General features: G+C 56.0%; 1 protein-coding gene across 3 annotated transcripts in view; it reads left to right on the top strand.

Moving 5' to 3' along the window:
- The window catches only part of VIPR2 (vasoactive intestinal peptide receptor 2), a 28,870-nt gene that overhangs the window by 5,532 nt on the left and 3,664 nt on the right, over window positions 1-19,674 (top strand). For 2 of the 3 annotated variants that reach the window (XM_019659122.1, XM_019659120.1), the window contains exons 3-9: window positions 4,136-4,243; window positions 4,586-4,683; window positions 10,873-10,970; window positions 13,597-13,738; window positions 18,054-18,204; window positions 18,846-18,906; window positions 19,345-19,414. In XM_019659122.1, coding sequence (XP_019514667.1) covers window positions 4,136-4,243; window positions 4,586-4,683; window positions 10,873-10,970; window positions 13,597-13,738; window positions 18,054-18,204; window positions 18,846-18,906; window positions 19,345-19,414 — 728 coding nt within the window. Of the gene's footprint in view, window positions 1-4,135; window positions 4,244-4,585; window positions 4,684-8,874; window positions 9,611-10,872; window positions 10,971-13,596; window positions 13,739-18,053; window positions 18,205-18,845; window positions 18,907-19,344; window positions 19,415-19,674 lie in introns of those variants that run through there. The other variant, XM_019659123.1, reaches the window with a different exon arrangement.

The raw sequence follows: 19,674 nt of genomic DNA, 5'->3' as shown, positions 1-19,674 counted from the left end.
GGGGGGTGCTGCTTTTCCACATGAAGACAAAGAAGGCAGGCAGCCTGTTTCTTCCCTGAAAGGGCGGGGAAGCTGTGCCTGTACAGGGGGCTGGAGATGGCTGTCAGGGAGCCCGTGGGGCTGGGGCATTTGGGGCAGAAGGTCCTGGGGGCAGGAGGGGAGGGACCAAGGGCACATCTGCAGATTTGGCGCTGGAGGGAAGAGGGGGGACAGTGAGAGGCAGGGTGAGGACGGGGACTGTGTGCCGAGGGTGCGGCCTGAGTGCCCAGGGGAGGCCCCACACTGGGGTGGCTGGGGGCTGGTGAGGTCATTGGAGCTGCGACACAGGACACTGACGACAGGGCACTGGCCACAGCTTCCACTCGTCCTGCAGAGGGCGGCACGCAGGGTCTCCTGCAGGGCTGCTCTGGGCTCTCATGTGCGGGGTCACATGCAGCTGCACGTCTGCTGTGCTGTGTGAGGAGGGTTTGTCACGCCCGTCATGACACTGGTCGACAGATGTCCTGCGACGATTCCGGGGAGCCACCCAGGTCTGACCATAAATCCATGGAAGATTGTCCTGGGGTAACATGGCAGGACTCCGTGCTGAGCCCCAGCCTGTCAGCCTCCGAGTCCGGCCTCCTGCAACGTGGCGCTCAGCTCTGCCCGCCTAGGGTTCCTGTGGCATCAACAGAGTCCCAAGTGGTCACAGGCGTGGAAGGGAAGGTTGTGAGAATTTTTGTTTTATTTTATTTTTTTATTTTAGCTGAGCCATCCTGTCACTTGTTGGCAGCTCAGCGGCAGCTCAGCTCGGGCTGGGACTCGAACCGCTGTTGCTCAGAGCTCACACTCTTGAGCGAGCTCTTAACCAACTGAGCCACTCGGCCGGCCTATGAGAATTTGTAAAGTGTTATTAGGAAACAGTGGCTGTTTATAAAAAAAGGTAGTGACAGCAGTCATGTTGGTGGCAGACAGGCACAGCATTCTGTACACACTCCTGTTTCCGAGCTCAGCCATCGCAGCCGCACGCGGGTTCCGGGGCGCCTGTCCTGCGGCTGTGTGACACAGATGGGCACAAAAACGCTGCTCCTACTTTTGCTGTATTTGCGTCAGTCCCCGGGCAGCTGTGCCCGCTGGAACCCCATGGGCACCGGGTTCGTTCAGCATATTTTTCAAATACAGAGGTTCAAGCTGGAACTCTGTTTCTTTGAAAAATCTTTTTGTTTGGTTAACAGCTTTGGTTGGTTGTGGGCTTTGAGTCTGTTTAATATTAGTTCAAGTCCCAGGATATGTTCCCCACTCGTGGACTCTGCCTGAACCTTCGCCCCCACAGTAAAAGCTGCCTCACGATTCAAAATCCTGAAGTGATACAATTTCAAAGCACCATCCAGTGGAACATTGCAGCAAATTGTATCCCAGCTGTAGTTTGTCCCTCTCTCCAGGCGAGTGAGGCAGGGATAATACCCTGATTAGACAGAGTATTGGGGTGTCCTGGACTTGTCTGAAACACCAGCTCTGCTGTGGGGCCTGGGCGTCATCCTGTGTGAAATCCCGGTGCCATGGATCCGGGAGCCATCTCCACACAGCCCCAGGCTATGCCTGTGTGGCTGCAGGTCACCTGCTGTGCTTGCTGCGGGAAGAGGCCCTCCTGGCCAGGGAGCCCAGCCCAGTGCAGCCTGGGGGCTGAGAGAACGCCCTGCCCACTAACCATGGTGGAGAGGTGAGTGCTTGCTGCTGGAAAATGAAGCGGGCTCCGCGTTAAGTCCCGAAGAGAGTGCAGCTTCCTGAATGGATCGTGTGTCTCCTTCCTGTCCCCAGAGGCCGAGGATACTGTCAAGCCCTGAGCCGTCCCATTCCTTCACCAACAGCAGGCCTGGCTGTCTCAGGCAGCGCAAGCCCCAGCAGAGGCCTCCTGGGGTTCAGACGGGTCATGGGTCCTGGCCCTTCCCCTCATGGGCTTCTCGCCACCCCACGTCTGCCGAGAGCCACTCTCCTCGCCAGGCCTGACGGCAGCCTTGCTAAAACAGCGTCTGACAGTGCCAGGCGGAGTGAATTCCCGCATGCAGCTTTCCTTGTCTCACTGGCAAATGTTTTAAGGACAAATGATGAAAAAACGCCTCCTTAGAACAACAGAAAGAAGGAATCCTTTGTTTCTTGGAATTTGATCGTCACTGTCAGTGTCCCACGGGACTCGGAGTAACAGCGTTGTCATCGGCCACCTCAGCAGGCAGCTAAGCTGTCCAGAGAGGAGATGCACCCCGAGGGACGTGCAGGGGTGGGCAGAGCAAGGTTGGCCATGATGGTGTCTGCTGTGCACTGGACTGCTTGGCGTCACTCAGTTCCTGTGAGGCCTTGTCACTCGACTGCGAAGCCTGTTTCCCATCAGGGCTGACACACAGAGACCTGGAATGCCACTGCTGGGACAGGGTGCTCTCTCTCCATCACCGCTCCTGGCAGCTGCTCAGGTGACTCCACGTGTCAAGCCAGTGCACCCTGAGCTCAGGAAACAGACCCTGGGGTGCTTCCTGTGCTATGTGGTCAGCTCGGGCCGCTGGGAAATGACGGCCCGAGTGTCCGGGGACGGCAGTATTTTGAGGGGTGGTCTCTGAGCAGAAAGTCAAAGCAAGGCTGTGAGGGGAGGTTGTGGAAGTGCTGCCAGGCGTAACTGTGGCTGCTGTTTGAGGGCTACCCAGAGCAGAGCGGGGCTTGGGGTAGGGACCACAAGCACCCGACTCTGGCTGCAGGACGCAGGATGAATTTTACAGGAACCCAAGCTGGGATGGCTGCTCAGGACATGCTGACCGCCCCCCCCCCGCCCCCCGCCCCCGGATACCAGGCGCTCAGAGAGCAGGGGCTGCCCTGGGCCAGGTCTGCAGGCTTTGGAAGCCTGGGTGCCCACCAGCCTGGGGCATCGGAAGCGAGGGAGGCCCAGTGGTCACGGTCACGGATGCTTTCTAGCTGGGCCCTGGAAGACAGGCTTGTGTGTAGCACCTGGCAGCGAAGACGGTGCCCTCCTCAATAATTCTGCCAGAAGCTTGTCCCCCGACTGGCTCTGAGGCAGGTGGCCAGGGGTTGGCTTGGCTGGGACTCAGGTTTCAACAGATGGCCGGGTTCACAGAGAAGGACAAAGCAATTTTAAAAAAGGATTTTCCAAATTAGTTGCTGAGTCAGCCCACTGGGCTCTCAGTCCTTTAAATTGATAATATGCAAGAAGGCGGGAGCAGGAAATAGGCTGATGGCTTTGATGGCCTCCATGGAGAGAATTCACTTTTTAAAGATAGTTAAATCAGAATTTTCGAGCCCAGAGGACTGGTAGGAATCTTGCTCAGCACGGCCCCCTTACGGGCGGACAGAAGGGCGACCACAAAGCCCAGGCTGTGCCCAGGGCTCCTCCGGTTCATTCTAATGGGACAGAAGACACTGAACCGTGTGTGGCGAGAACGTCCACTCTGCTTTGCTGCCGTGTCAGCTTTTATCCGGCTCGGTCTTTTCCTACAAGAATGCGGAGTGCGAAGCAGAGGCAGAGTGGCCCCTGTCAGCACTGCAGTTTCCGTGCGGGGGACTCCGTGCCGGCAGCTGTGGCCACAGAGCTCACGAGCCCTGGGCTTCCCAGGAAGAAGCGTTGCTGCTTGTGTGGCTTTAAAGTTAAGCTTCTGGGTGGAGGAAGTTATGGTGATATTTGCTCTGAAAGGTGGAGGGAGAGGCACTGCCAGCTGTTACCTGGCTTGATGCCTTAGTGCCAGAAAGACTCGTTGCAGGGGACCCTGAGCCCCAAGATGTAGACAGATACCCAAAGGGGCCCATTCTGTCACGTCAGCAGGACAAAGATGGTGACTTGATCACAGGGCTGGTGTGCAGGGCACGTTGCGTTCCTCAGACACCCTCTGCCAGGGATCTGGTTATTTCTCAAAGCTGATTAAATGAACACACAGCTGAGTGTATTCCCAATACTATTGGTGGTGCAAGTTTATGAACAGAAAAATAATATGCAAGATAATTATCTGAAGAAAGAAGATAATTTTCTTGAAAAATATCAAGCTATTTGCAAAGCTTGTAGACAGACTGATCCTGTGAGCTGGGCGTCCCCCAGCGGTGACGGTGCTGTCCTTGTCGTGGGCTGGCCGTCCTTCCTGCCTTCATTCTGCCTCCCTTCCAGCCTGCAGGGGTGTCTGGGACAACATCACATGCTGGCATCCCGCGGACGTGGGGGAGACCGTCACAGTGCCCTGCCCAGCAGTGTTCGGCAGCTTTCACAGCAAACCAGGTACGTCCTCCGTGGGTTCATATGTGGAGGGGTCGGCCTCCACAGAGCAGCAGGGAGTGGGGCCCGGACAGCTGGGCCTCCTGAGTTGAGCTGGTTTAGGGGCCTGGAGCGTGGGGAAAGAAGACACGGCTGGGCACCTGGAGGGCATCACCCTCTGCTACAGAGTTCATTTCATCTTGGGCAGGCATTAAAGGGTAAGGACGGGAGACCAGAAGTGCCAAAGCGCTTTGTGTAGAGTGTCGTGGCACAGCCTGGGGCTGCTCGCCCACCATAGAGAGGGGGCACTGCAAGGCCGTGCCGGTGCAGGTCTTACAGATCTGACATATGAACTTTACCTTCCAGGAAACATAAGCAAGAACTGCACAAGTGATGGGTGGTCGGAGATATTTCCAGATTTCATAGACGCGTGCGTCTACGACGCCCCCGAGGACGAGGGCGAGGTAAGGGCTCGTGGGTGCGGGTACTCCCAGTCTGCATCCAGAAGTGCACACGGCCCCGTGGGGGTTACTGGCCAAATCAAGCAAAGTCCCTATGTCACTCCTGCTGTTGGCATTTGGAATTGTCCGGTGGTCTGTAAGTTTGGAGGCTGGAGAGGCTGGCTGGTTGTCTCCCGCTGCCTGGAACGAGCCTTTCTGAGCGTCCTTTCCACCATGGAGGCTTCTGCCTCCTGTTTAACATGTTGCCGCGATCTGGGCTGTAGAGAAGCTGCGCAGCCATTGTCGCCCCGAGCCAGCGGTAGCAGGTTGGGCCCACACCGGAGCGTCTTCGCAAACTCAGGCTGAGTGTGTCCCGGTCGGTGGTGTAGGGTGCAGGCTGGCAGCTGGTGGTTTGTCTCAGGCGGTGCCGGGGCACCCGTGGCCAGCATCCCCTCAGGTGGGCTATGTACCAGGGTGGTTTAAGGAGGCCACGAGGTGTGAACTCGGGGAGCCCCCTCCTCTAGGAACGTTAAAGCCACGTGTTGATTCAGCTCGGCTGAACTCTGCCCGAACTCTGCCCGGGCCTGTCTGCAAACCTCCCCAGCCCCAGCACACGGTCCCTGCAGCCGCATAAGCTGTGGCTTTATTCTGCTTTCTCAGCAGAAACCTGATAGCCATCCTCCCGTTGGGCCACGTTCATTTACCCACAGCCTGGTGTGGACGGGTGAGAGGCACGGTTCTGCTGTGTGACGTCACAGTGACAGTGGCTCCAGGCTAGACTTCTACGAAAGGGAGTTTCTTTCCGAGCCTTGGTGATGCTCGCCCCTGGGGGTCATGATCACGGAAGGTAGCTTTTCTGTGTCAAGTGTAGTTAACACCCCGCCTGTGTTCAGCCACTTGTTACAAGCGAAGGCCGTGGCGGTGCCTGCGTTCTCTTTGGCCAGCAGAAGGGCCACTTTGGGGTCTGTGTGGATTTGTGCTGCTGAACGCCACCCTGCTTCTTCCAAAGACACAGGCAGTGACCACCACCCTGGGCCAGGCATAGGCACCGGAGGTGCTCGTCCCAGGACTTCACTACAATGAACTGGTGCTTAGGACTTAATGCCCAGAAACGCCCGACCTCGGCTGTTGGTCCTCCCAGGTCCCCCGTTCTGCTCTGCCGTCCTTCCGTCATCATAGCCCTCTGACCCCACTCATTTTGGGGTGCGTTCCCCCGTGGCTTGTTTTGGGGTGTGATCCCCCGTGGCTTGTTTTGGGGTGCAATCCCCCGTGGCTTGTTTTGGGGTGCGATCCCCCAGGGGTTTGTTTTGGGGTGTGATCCCCCGTGGCTTGTTTTGGGGTGCGATCCCCTGTGGCTTGTTTTGGGGTGTGATCCCTGTGGTTTGTTTTGGGGTGTGATCCCCCATGGGGTTTTTTGGGGTGCGGTCCCCCATGATTTGCACATAACTCGGCTGTCCCATCATCAGAGTGCTGCTGGGCCTTAGCGGTTTGCAGTTTCTCTTTCGTCTTCACTGGATCCCGCAAGAGGCCCAGCCGTCCCCACAGTGTGATGTGAGTCCCATGTGAGCTTCCTGGGGCTCTGGCAGCCGGTTGGCGTCCCTCGGCTCCTGTGGCCCATCTGGAAAGTTGGAGACAAATGACAATGTTCCACGTGGTGGCTGATGACACAGTACAGAGCCTAATCAGTGATCTATGGACATCCAACCTGAACTCTGAGAACACGTTTCATGGGAAGATATAAGCGATTCCAGATGGGGGCTCGTCCCAAACTGCTGTTTAGCTGCTTGATATGTCCAAACCAGGACACCATCCTGTCGGCTTTCTGAGAATAAGGCTTTAAATTATGCAGAATTTAGCCCAGTTTCAGGGCTATTCCTGGTGAATGAAGAGTTTCCAGGCCCTGCTCTGAAGACCCTGAATTCTGACCGTGAGTGGGGACTGCCCCCTCCCTCTACTGTCCCCCCCCCACCCCCCACCCCGTGATGACAAGGGCTCCTGCAGTGGTGCGGGCAAACCTGTCCTATCTCACCTGCCTCCAGGTGGCTCTGCTGGATGGGTCAGACCTCCGGCAGGTGTGTGGGGTGGGGCTCTGTCCCGCTGTGCGGCGGCCACACCTCTGAGGTGTCAGGACAGTCGACAGGGGTGGAAAGCAGTGTCCCAAGACCTCCCCTTGGAGCCTGTTCGGGTCCCTGCAGGAGGGCTGGGTCTGGTGCTCATGCGTCCATTCCACAGAGTTCTGACTGTCCTCGGGGCACCCAGAACCCCTCGTGGCTGCACAGGATGTCGCACGTGGACGCCGAGAGCTGACTGCCGTTGGTGGCACCACAGGCGCCTACAGAAGTGAGCCCCCCACTCCGTGTCCTCTGTCTCCCGGGTCACACCGTGGGTGGCAGGCCCAGGAAAGCTGTTGAGGAAACGCCTGGGCTCACTTGGTCCGTGGAAAGGCCTACAACTAAATCCTGTCTGCGTGAAGGACAACGTATCTAAATTCTGATGATTTTCCATCCAGTTCGAAGAGCTATTTTTCTTCTTAATTAAACATTTCAGAGATCCTGCAGATTTCGTGAATGCATCATCCCTGCTAATGGATTAGAAAGTCAAAATATTTTAATGTGTGAGAGAGAAGAAAATGATGGCACAAAACCAAACTGAATCATTTTTCTTTCTGATTGCAATTTCCGTGCTCGAATACTTTGAATATTTGGTTGTTTAGGGGATCACTTTGAAGAAGAAAGCTGCCAGACAAGGACGTGACAAAGGGCCAGGGTCTCTTGCGGCCGTGGCCTGGGGTGGGGGTGGGGGGGTTGTGGGGGGGCGGTTTTTTTGTAGTGTCTTTTTCTGCTTTTGGTATCAGTGTACTGGTGGCCTTGTAAAATGAGTTTGGGGGTTGTGGGGGGGCCTGCCCATCAGTGACCCCTTGTCTCATCAGCAGCTCCCTTCTTCCCAGGTTCATTATTTTAATTGGATTTCTGCTCTCACACAGCCACGCTGTGACCTGGGTGCTGTGTGTGCGATCTTTGTTAGTTTAAGAATTAATTAAATTTAAGGAAAACCAAAATTGCCTCCACAAAAACCACACAGTTAGCTACACATGGTAAGAGCATCGCAAGATAACGAAGTTCGGAGGGGGCGTCCGTGAGGGGAAAGGGGTCTGGGGCCCCAGAGGGTGAGGCAGGCGTCGACACTGTGGGTCCCCTTGTTTGGGACGCGGGGGCCTGAGGCCCTGTCAGGTGGTCTGGGCCTGTCTCCTGGTACACAGAAAACCCGAAGCCAGCATGTCCCCGCCTGGCACAGGTCACCACAGCCACCCTCCAGGCATGTGCCTTGTGCTAGGAGCTTCTCCCTGGCCTCCTATCTTTTAATCACTGGAGAAAGGGTTTAAGGATCCAGGAAGACGTAAGGACCCGCCCCCAGCTCCTCCCTCTGCTCTGCAGCCCAGCCCACCTGCTGAGTGCCACAGAGAAAGGCCGGTCAGTGGCCGACCGCGAGACCCTCCCGCAGGCCCCTGCCCTCATCACTGAGCCGAGGGCCTCCTGCACCCAGGAGGTTTCCTGGCGTGGCGTGCGTCCTCAGCCCCAGCCGGCACCCATCCTCCCATCTTCACCCCCAGCCCTGGGGTGTCCTGACCGGGCAGCCTCGCCGCAGGACGTCCGTGGGCCCTGGCTCCTGACTTCCTGCATCAAAGGCTGTCTTGAGGCTCCCGGTCAGCCATACCCTCAAGCTGGGCTTCTTCCTGGGGATGCAGCGAGCTGGCAACATAGAAACGACTAGACATTTAGCAACCAGAATGAGTCTCTGTGGGCCCCGGGGTGTAATCCTTTCTTGAGTGTCAGGAGTCTCTGGATGAACCTGGGAGGATCAGAGCGGTACCGACCCCCTCAGCTGCACCAGAGTGAGTGTCCTCCCAGCTGCCGCCCGCCTTCCCAAAGGCAGCAGCCCCAGCCACGCATGGGCACCTGTGCGGGGTGGCCGGCGGGCGGCAGGCCGCATCTCCTGGGTCATGTGCGAGCTAACACGGTTCTCAAATACAGGACACTTCAGCTAAATTTAGCCCCGAGGGCTGTTTGGCATTCCAGACTTCCCATGCATCAAGTGGACACATTTCTTCCACATTATGCCATATTCCCAAAATATGTCGCTCTCTCCTCTCAGCCTCAGACTGCTGTGGTAACTCTTGCCCACGGACCGCAAATGTCACCTCCCAAGGTCCCCACCCCTGACAGCAGACATCACACCGCCCGTGATGCTTGTGTGTCTGGCATGCTCTGGCCTCTGGGTCCCCACAGGCCCTGGAGGGACAAGCTGCTGCTGAGCCGAGGATCCGGTCGCCCCACAGATGGCAGAGGGTGCTCCTGGGAGCAGACTTGTGGCCCAGCAGGCCCAGCAAGGCTGGGCACCCGCCCTATTCTGTCGTGGCCACTGGCCTAACTCAGCTTTGGAGCAAGCTCCTTGGGCAGCGGCGGGCGGCAAACGGCCAGAGGAAGCTGCCCACAGTGGGTTCTGAGGCCGTGAGTGCCGTTCTCTCTGCGAGCGTCACCAGGCGATGGCGTGACACTGGGAGCAGGGACTCTGAGGCCTGCAGGATAAGACCGACACAGTGACTGGGACGCAGTGGTGTCGGCTGGCAGTGCGACTGGAGACCTGACTGCTGGGAGCACAAAAGGCTCATCAGCTCCTAACTGAACCTGTAGTGGACACTCGGCACCTCTCCGGGAGAGGCCCACCCAGGACGGCTGAGGCCCGGGCAGCTGCTCCCACAGCCAGGGGAAGAAGGCACAAGAAGTGGAGGTCAGCAGGGCCGGGAAGGAGGCCCAGGAGCGCCCATGAAGGTGACATGATAAAAGGAAATACGAAGAAAAGCTGTCATGGGGAAGGGACCTGGCGGCTTGGGAAGGAGGAGACTGCAGTCCCGCAGGGAGGGAGGCCCAGGGCCCTGCACGGTGACAGCAAGGTCTGTGTCTCCTGTGAGCGGAGGATGGGGATGGGCTGTGTCTGTGGGGCTGGGCGCCATCGGGCAGGACTCAGGGCTGCGGCTGGCGCCTCCAGGTGGGGACTGGACGGAAGGCAAACTTGGACTCTCAAGGGAAGGGGGGGGCTGGGCTGTCAGTAATTGCTCGGGGACAGCAGACATCGCGGGCCTGGCCTGGTCACATCGGAGCGTGGGGTTGCCCTCGGGACACTGTTTAGAAAACACTGCAGCGGAAGCCTGCTCCGCGCTGTCATGGAGGTCAGCGGCCTCTTTCTGGGACCCCGTGCCTCCCAGGTACTTGCCCCCAAAGGCGGGTGGGGCTGCTGCCGACTGACATCTGTTTGCAGGTGTGTGTTGTCCGCATTTTATTTTCTATGCTTTTGATAGATGTCAAATACTTCGTTTTCCAACTGTTCAACCTTAACTCTTATCACAAGATGAAATGATGAAAAGCTGCTGCTATATATAATTCCTCAATCAGAGAAGAAAACAGAAAATGGACAAAAACCTAAAATTAGAATTTCCGATGACATTTTCAGAACGCTAACATGTCTTCTACCTTTTTCTTGACACAAAGTCACAAAGCGCTGCCATCCTGAAGCAAAAGAGCCTGATAAACTCCTCACACCCCTGACCTGTGTCACCTGGAGAGATGTGACCCTCGGAACTGGGTTTGCCTGGCCTCCCCACAAAGACAGCCTTTTGCTGTCTTCACTGGGCTGAGACCCAGTCACGCCCAGAACTGATGGGGAGGAGGAGAGAACACACTCTCACACTCACACACACACACTCACACTCACTCTCACACCCACACATACTCACACTCTCACTCTCACACACACTCACACTCACACTCACATTCACACACACACTCTCACACTCACACACACACACACTCACACATTCACACTCACACTCACATACATATCTCTTGTGCGGGAACACTGTCTTCCTGTACAAAACTTCCTTTGGTCTTAATTGGAATCTGCTCCTTCCTGTTGGCCATGTGGCCTTGGGGGAAAACAGAGGGGTGGGGTCCACCCGGGTTGCTCAACCTCTCTGCCCAAGTGTGTGCTTTTTTTCTCTCTTCTGCTGCATTTTTTTCTCTTTCTGTGGTGTGCATCATGGCCATCAGCAGCCAAGAGTCCCTTGTGAAGAGAACAGTGGCATCCTTGGGCCTGGGAACTGTCCCTGGGTCCCATGCTGGCCACCAGACTCACAGACGTGTTTTTCTTTCTTTGTAGATCATGTTTTATATTCTCGTAAAGGCTGTTTACACCTTGGGCTACAGTGTCTCTCTGACCTCCCTCACAACAGGAAGCATAATTCTTTGCCTCTTCAGGTAAGCACCAGGAATGAACAATTCTGCAAAGAATACAAGATGGGGAAATTATCCATTTAGCTACCTAATCCATCCGAGGAGGAGAGGAGACCATTCCCTGAGGCCTCTCTGAGCGCACGCTAACACAGCTCCCGGGAGGGGCCAGTGTGAAATGGGGTGCCAATATTTACGTTTTTATTTAAACTCTCTGCATTCCTTGTATAAAGAGGTCATACTAGCCTTGCACAAAAATTCAGTTTGACTGCTATTTACTAAATACAGCCATTATGCAAATGCTTTGAAAATACAGAAGAAACAGTACTGCCTTTGAGAAGCACCCACGTGGGGGCCGTCCAGACTCTAGGGAGACCCTGCAGTGTGTTCAAGAGTACGGACAGACGCAGGAGTCAGTCAGCCTGGGTTCAGTCCTGGTCCGTCTCTTAGTAGCTGTTTGACTTGCACAAATTACTTAACCTCTCTGTGCATCTATAAAGTGAGGATGCTAGTGGAGCCTGCTGCTGACATGTGGTCAGTACTGTAGCTGTTGCCTGTGTTCCCCCCTGGTAGTGAGGGTAGAGCCCCACCCCCCAACCTGAATGTTAGCAGCTCTGTCTGGTAACTAATGACATACGCGGTAGCATCTGGTTGGTCCCGGCCAGAGGATAGAGGCTTTGATCCCAGAACAGATGCTTCTGTCTGGGAAAAACTAGTACGCATACTTAGGATTAAATCTATGTCTTAAGCATCACTAGTACTAAATATTGGGTTGTCGGCAAAGCCATAATGCATTTTTGCGACAAACACATAGAAGAAATACGTCATGACTTTTCCGACAACCCAATAAAATGGATGATATTTGTCTTATTTTTACAGGGTTTTGATTACCACATATATTATTTCCTTTGGCTAAAATATAGTTCAAATATTGACTAATATTCAGGTAGAATCAGTGGTATAGCAAATGGAATCTTTAGAACCTAACAAGTAACCCATTGGGAGAGCCACACTTGCAAGTAAAATAAATGAATAAAGAGTCATGGAGAAGAGCGCTGAGGAATCCAGCAAATGTAATGAAGTTATACTTTTCATTTTTTAGGCGTCTCACCTATTTCAGGTGGCTGGTAATTTTCAGAACAAATCAGTGTCTTCAGCCCTGAACCCTACTTTGATAAGTGTGGGAAACAGCTATTATATTCTAGTTCTTTAAAAAAGAAGCACTCGTACAGTATTAATATCTGTTGTACTAGCTTCTGTATTTCACTATATGTCTTTAAAGCTTTAAGTTGTTAAAGATAAAAAAGAAAGGAAAAATTCGGGAGGGTAAGTGGGCACAGGGTAACTTGAACTAGAACATTTTCAGCTTGTTTTTAAAGAGCCGAGCCACCCACATTCTTGATGTCGGCAGTTTTCCTCGGATTCCTACCGCGTGATGTGTTCACTGAGGCAGCCGGATAGCATGTGGGAATTACCGAAAATACGGATCTGATCCTTGAAGAGAACCTCAGGGGTTTACGAGCATAAAGCACAGTCCTCTATACAGGGCATCGTATGCTGGCTCTGCATGTAATGCTGCCACCTCCAGCCACACATATGCCGTCCCCTCCATGCCCCCACCTGTCTCATGTGCCCAGGTACCTCCTCCCTGGACAGCTGTGAGCGCGAGTGGATTCTAAAATGTATTAATTATAAAAGTGACATGCACCCTAGAAAGAAATTCTTTGCAGTCGTGGAACATTTATTCTCCAGAACAGCCCCATAAGCTAAGAGAGCATTAAGTAACCATGTCCTTATTCCATACACAGAGCAAGGGAGCGATTTATCGGTTAGACCAAGTCCCGAAAGGCGCTGAGGGCGCTGGTAGCAAGCACATGCCCGGTTGTGTGTGGGAGCCACGGGCAGTCACTGCAGCCACCATCCTTGGGCGCTCCGGTATCCAGGTACTGGACAGAGCCCGTCTGAGGGCCTCCAGCCTGGGGACAGCAGCGGCGACTGCCAGCACAGATGCTGCCTCGCATTTGATAGGATTCTGTAACTTAGCCCCATCACCAGGTGTTACCCGTTAGAGAGACGAGGTGCCATGTTCCTGGCAGCCAGTTGCAGGGCCTACACCACGCCCTTTGCCTTGGGCAGTGGGCAGGTTCTCCAAAGTCTGACCCAGCCATTGTCCCCGCCACCACGAGAGCAGGTTCCCACCTGGCTTATTTGGAAGCCACACCTGCAGGGCACCCATCGCCCATCGGTAGGTCCATACTTGGAGGTGATGTTTTAAAATGAGCAATGAGTGAGGAACACAATGAAGCTTGGCAGGCATGGCTGTTTGGACAGCTTGCATTCATGTGATGGCGAGAAACCCCAACCCCACTCAGGGGGAAAATGCAGGTGAGAGAGCGGGAAGGGGCAGAGACCAGGAGAAAAGGAAGAAGGGGTGAGGAAGCATTCAGCCTGGTAAAGCCTTGCAAAACTTTTCATAGTCACCCCTACTAGGTATTTGTGCTGTTTTGGGTTTTGTTAAATTCCATTTCTAATTGTTTCTAGGAGGGAATTGATTTCTGTATATTAATCTGGCTTCAGCAACTTCCTACATTCATTTAGGAACTCGGTAATTATTCTGTGAACTCGGTGTTGGCCCCTCCCCTCCCCCACACAGGAAGCTGCGTTGCACCCGGAACTACATCCACCTGAACCTGTTCCTCTCCTTCATCCTGCGCGCCGTGTCGGTGCTGGTCAAGGACGCCGTCCTGTACTCCAGCTCGGGAACCCGGCACTGCCCTGATCAGCCATCCTCCTGGGTAAGGCTGTCCCTCACGGGCTGTCACCAAGAGGGGGGTGGCCTCAGGAACTGCAGCCCCACCGTCCCCTCCTCATCGCCCTGTCCCCCATCTCCGCACTCCCTCTCGTGGGGATGAAGTCCCAGAGCCACCGGTGCACAGGGCCCTGGAGGTCCTGGGAGGATGAGGACAAGGACGAGGGCTCAGACCTGAGAGGCAGAGGGACCTGGCCCAGAGGCCGGGGCTCAGAGCAGGCCAGTCCAGGTCGGGAAGGGACGGGAGTGACACAGGAAGGTGGGCAGTGAGACTCAGGCACCGCCAGGGCCAGGAAGTCACGGGCAGAGTGTGTGCTGAGCCCAGCAGAGCTGGACCCCACGCAGGCCCTGCAGGAGTGGTCAGCGCCAGCCCCGGACTGCCAGTCGTGACACAGGTGGACACGCGCGGTGCTGCTGCTTTGTCCCAGACTCTCATAGATTCTGAGCACCAGACGCCTCCATTGGCGCCTGGGGGGTTCCCTGCGGTGGGGGGTTCCACGCAGCACCTGCTGGGAGGTTTGAGGACTCTGGGCCTGGGTCTTTGACACAGAGAATCCATCGTAATTATTAGTGTCCACAAATGCAGTCCAGGATGCTTCACGCTGCCTGTGACACCCTTCTGCCGGCTGGCCCCCGGTGGGTGTGAGTGGGTCAGCAGAGCTGAGCTCAGTCCGGCCCAGCATTTGCTCATCATCCTCCCAAGCTGGTCACCTCCCCGGATGCACAGCGTCCCCACCACCCCTGGTGGCCTTTGGGCCCTGGGATGTCTGCCTGTCACTCCTGATTCGATCGCAGCTCCTGAGGCCACCGGCTACTCACCTTCTACCCAGTGGAGTCCTCTGCTGGCAGCCGTGCTCCGCACTGAACAGATGTGAGCTAATTAAGTCCTAAAGCTCTTTCTAAGGCACAGATAACAGCCATGTCACAGCCCTGCCAGTGAAGACATTTCTGAGAAGAATTGGCTCATGAGCCCCTGGACTGAATTGATGAAAGGAGCCTGTTGTGATAACAAAGTTAAGGAGACCCTTTGACTGGCACGTCCCCACATGAAAGTTGGAGTGTCCCTCACGTGACAAGGGCTGAGCCCCAAGGCCAGGAGCAGGGACAATGCCAGCTTCCCCGTCACGGGACGCCCCATCACTCCCTGGGGGGACTCAAAGCTCTGCTCCAAGGAGCCCTCCTTCTTTAGCTCTTTATTCAGGGCTGGCATCCCCGGTGAGCGGGAGCAGTGGTGTCACCTCTTTCCTGCCACACAGACCAGGACTGCAGCTCCTTGCTGAGGGGCAGTGAGTGCCCAGGGTGACCCAGCCCCTTGTGGCCCACACCAGGGATCTCTCACTCCTCTGCCCCTCCCAGCAGTGGGGACCCGCCCAGCCATTTCTGGAGTCTCCTCCAGTGCCAGGCTGTGTACGAGGACACTGTTGGTGAGTGCTCAAGAGAGCAATTTGCCCATTTTGCAAATGAGGACACTGGGCTGGAGACCCAGCAACATGCCAAGGTGCAAGGCACCATGGGATCAGTCAGGGCCCCGGCCACGGTGCTCCAGGGCGCCCCGCAGAACGCAGAGCCAGCCTGGTGCGGTGCACGCCATGCTCTGAGCACTGAAATTAGGCAGGAGGGAGCAGGAAAGAGCCCCCTGGGCCCTGGGGGATGAGGAAGAATTGGGACAGCAAGCAGGAGGAAAGGGACACACGAGACAGGAGGCGTGGGGACAGGAGAGGAGAGCCAGGTCTTCCCTTTGTTGTCCCCTCGAGAAGGTGAGGTTTTGAGTAAATTCATCAGCCAGAAACACAGTCAGACCTCAGCACGGGGAACAAGGGAAAACATCCTTTCTTCCAGTTGAGTTTTTGGGGCATTTTTGTTCCCAGCTAGGAGTCCCCTAATATTATTCTCCCAAGCAGGACACCTGAGGCAGCCCCCTGAAAGGGCAAGGTCCTCAAGAAGGTGATAGGGTCTGTTCCCTGTCAGAGAAGGCTGCTGACCTGCCAGCCACCTCTGGTCTGGGCGGGACGGGGCCCTAGGCTCAGCTCTCGAACGAACTGGGCCACACGGGCAGTTTATTCTCACCGAGACCAGAGCACATGGCACATGAGGTCTGCAGTTCTCACAGCCCAGCCCAGGCTTTGCACCCCCACCCAAGAGCCCAAGTCCTTTGGCCTGGGGGAGGACAGGGTGGCCCTGGGCTCTGCAGCAAGACACTCAGCCCAGGCCAAACCCACCTGCCGCTGCTACCCCAAGCGGGGAAGAGGCAGGGTTAGGGGTGCTGGGTCCTCAAGCTGCCCTTGGCCCTCAGCCCAGGTCAGAATGGACACATGTCAGGACGAAGGCAGGTGAGTGGAGCAGAGTGAGTGAGAGCTGCCAGCACACACAGGCACACGTGTGCAACACGCACACGCCCCCTTCAGGCTGTTTGCATCCACTGCTGGAAGGACCGCTGGCTCAGGACCTCGTGTCCTCAAGGGCAGAGCAGCTGTGGACACAGGACACACATGAAGCCACACGAGTGGGCACTGCCCTGGACGTGCCCACTGGGGCGCCCCCCTCTGCGCTGGCTTGTTAGGTTTTTATCTAACTCCTGCAGAAAACCATACTTAGAGAAAATGAACAACCAAATGACCACGATGATAATCTGGATGTTGACCTGAAGATGGGGTGCAGGCCCCCATGCCCCGCCATGTGCTCCCAGACCAGGGGACAAGTCTGGTTGGGGACCTCTGCCCAGTGCCCACTGATCTGGGCCCGTCTCTACCCCGTGTCTGGGTGGCAGCAGATCCCGGAGGCCCTGCCACCCCAGGGACATGGTTTGAAATCACCACAGAAGATGATGACATCAGCAGAGAGCTTGCCACTCCCGAAACCTCCTGTCCGCAGGGTGTGTTGATGGTGGATGAGCAAAGGGAAAGAAATGCAGGCGTGACATTGTCACAATTTTACCAAGAAAGTGGAATCATCTTAAACACACTTCTGTGCTCCTTTGTTCCTTATTCAGCAGGACACCGTGGGGACCCTCAAGTCCACTGGCGCAGTGGTGTAGTGTGTGGGTGCAGCACAATTTCCTTACCCTCGCAGCAGTAACAGGCACCCCTGTAGACGGCGTTCCTCACTCACACGTCTTCATACCCTGGGGCTCCTGGTCCTTCAGACGGACCTCACCAGTGACTGGGCTCAGAGGGCATGTGCATTTTCAACTGGACCAGCAGTGCTTTGCTCTGAAAGGCTGGGACAGCCGTCGCTGTGCCCACAGGGTGCCAGCTGGCTGTCCACACTGCCTGGCAGCACCCATGGGGGCTCCACAGCTCCGCCTCCTGCTTGCCTGGCACGGTTCCCGTGACTGTTCCCATAAGCAGTGACAAGTCACAGTTTACTGAAGTTAGGTTTCCTGTTTTCATGGCTGTTACTATGGTGTCTTTCCACGTAGGATGGCCTCAGTGGGTGGCGCTCGGTCATCTGTGCTGCCCCTCAGGATGACGGGCGCCCTGTCCCCCTGCTTAGGACGCAGACACCTAGAGTGAGGTGGGGGCTGGGAGTGGGGGAGGAGCAGGTTCCAGGGGTCACAGCCGGCCAGCCTGAAATGGCTGTAGGCACGCCCGCCCCAATATGGATGTCCACACACGTGCTGAAGCCTACCTGCCCATCTGTGCATCCACCCACGTGAGTGAGTATTGGGGTGGGGAGGCTGCAGAGACAGACTGGGACAGAGGTGAGCACCACTGTGGGCTCAGTGACTAAAAGCCCTGACTTTCTGTTTGCTCATGAACTTGAAATACCTGGTACGTTTAGTTCCATGAAGGTCTGAGGGATTAAAGTGTGTTTATTTTATATACGACGTGACCTTTTCCTGGTAGAAGCTTTTTTCACAACTCTGGGGGAGGTCATCTGTTTGCCAGTTTCTCCTGTTTTCCCCTTTTTCTTCATCAGGTATTAAGAGAGGGTAGTGAGGCAGAGCAGAAAGAAGGGGCAGGGACAGCCTGGCAGGTGGGGACGCGGGACAGTGGGGCCAGGTGCCCAGGAGGGGAGGTCAGGCCAATGTGCTAACGCCCCGAGCCCACAGCGTGCTCTCCCACTCGGGAGCCTGGGGCTCTCCGGACGGCGGTGTGCAGCTCCCGTGATCCGTGTTTCCCTCCAGCAAGTCCCGAGCCCCGGCGTCCAGCGCGCCCAGGGCCTCTGACACACGCATACCTACCTGCGGCCCACGGCTGTGTCGGGGTGTCTGGCTCCTACACAGGTGGGGGTGCACGTGGTGTAGGCAGCTCTGCCTGCCGTGAGCTGCTCCCCAGTAGGGCCACGTTCTTTTGCTCCAGGTCGGCTGCAAGCTGAGCCTGGTGTTCTTTCAGTACTGCACCATGGCCAACTTCTTCTGGCTGCTGGTGGAGGGGCTGTACTTGCACACCTTGTTGGTGGCCATGTTCTCGCCTGGCTGCCGCTTCCTGGCCTATCTCCTGATTGGATGGGGTAAGGACTCCCCGCCCCAGGCCGTGTGTGCCCAGCTTCCCATCTGACACCCCACAAACCCTCCAGGTTCCTGATGCCTGTCCCCTGTAGGGTGCACTTCTAGTCATATCAGAAAGAGCTTTTCTAGAATGACGGCAGGTCCCCACAGCCAACACTTAGAACCCTGGGAGCCGGGGACCTGGTCTGAAGCTGCTCCAAGCTCCCACTGCGGGAGCGCGCCTGCCTGAGGTGGGAGAGTCGGGAAGGAGGCCAGGGAGGAGAAGGGGCAGGAGGTCCTGCCTTCTTCGGGGCCCAGTTAGCACGAGCCTTGCATTAGCCAGGATCGGGAAGGGAGTGAGGCTGTGGGACCCCCACATTCTGAGCGAGGGGCACCCCTCCACTTGTTGGTGCAACCCCCCCCAAACTTTAGTAACAACACTCACATGTGTTAGGCCTCTGAAGGTTCAGCTTGCAGACACGTATTTAATTGTCTGCACGGCTTAATGAGGCACAAGCATAAGCTTGTGTATATTTATGAAGAGTTTCCACTCACTCCTTTCATCAGAAAGCCCTCGTCCTTGCTGAGAAAGGCCACACGTGTCACTGCAGGCTGCTGCGAGCTCACTGCCTGGGGCTGTGGGTAAGCAGGTGTCTGTCCGCAGGCATCCCCACTGTGTGCACGGCGGTGTGGACAGCGGCCAGACTCTCTTTAGAAGACACGGGGTGAGTGTTGTGCCAACTGCAGCCTTAAGATTGAGATCAGCAAGACTGAATCAGTTCTGGTATCGTTAAGTCGTTTTCACATGGGCTGGAGGAACCTGACCTGCCCCCTCTCCAGGCCTCTGGGGTTACACTTTAGTTTTACCTCCCCAGTAGCAGACTATCCTGCTGAGAAGAATAAGACAAAACTAAACCACGTGACAGAGATAGCTTGTGTCAAGATCTCTAACAGCACAGTAATGGTGCCTTACAGTGGGGGCGTGGGACATGAGGAGGGGGCGTGGCAACCTGGAGGGGTGTGGTAATCAGAAGTCCCTGTCTACCCCACCCCCAAACCCTGCAGGCACCACCAGGTCAGGGACGGATCCACAGGCAGCACATTTATCCAGCAACTTGGTTCATAGACTGGGTGGGAGTGACTTCCTCCTCTCTTTCCAACAGCTGCTGGGATACCAACGAGCACAGTGGTCCCTGGTGGATTATACGAACGCCAATTCTAATTTCTATCCTAGTAAGTAATTTCTGTGTTGAAACGTGAGTTATCTGTTGGGGCGTACACTTGGGCAGAGAGCGAGCCCGCTGTCCTGTGTTCAATATAAACGGCCCCGTTGTGCTCAGTTTTGGAGAGAAGCCCCTCACAGGAGCGGCCAGCTCCGTCCACAGTGGGCTCTGTGTGCTCTCCGGATGAAGTCTGGGGACGGTGACAGGGAGGGAGAGGAGACGGAGCACGTGTGTGGTGTGTGGTCCCTGTGGGGGTGGGGACCTCTGGCG

The sequence above is a fragment of the Hipposideros armiger genome, unplaced genomic scaffold, assembly GCF_001890085.2.
Source record: "Hipposideros armiger isolate ML-2016 unplaced genomic scaffold, ASM189008v1 scaffold_295, whole genome shotgun sequence".
Taxonomy (NCBI): domain Eukaryota; kingdom Metazoa; phylum Chordata; class Mammalia; order Chiroptera; family Hipposideridae; genus Hipposideros; species Hipposideros armiger.
This window is presented reverse-complemented; position numbering and strand designations above follow the sequence as displayed.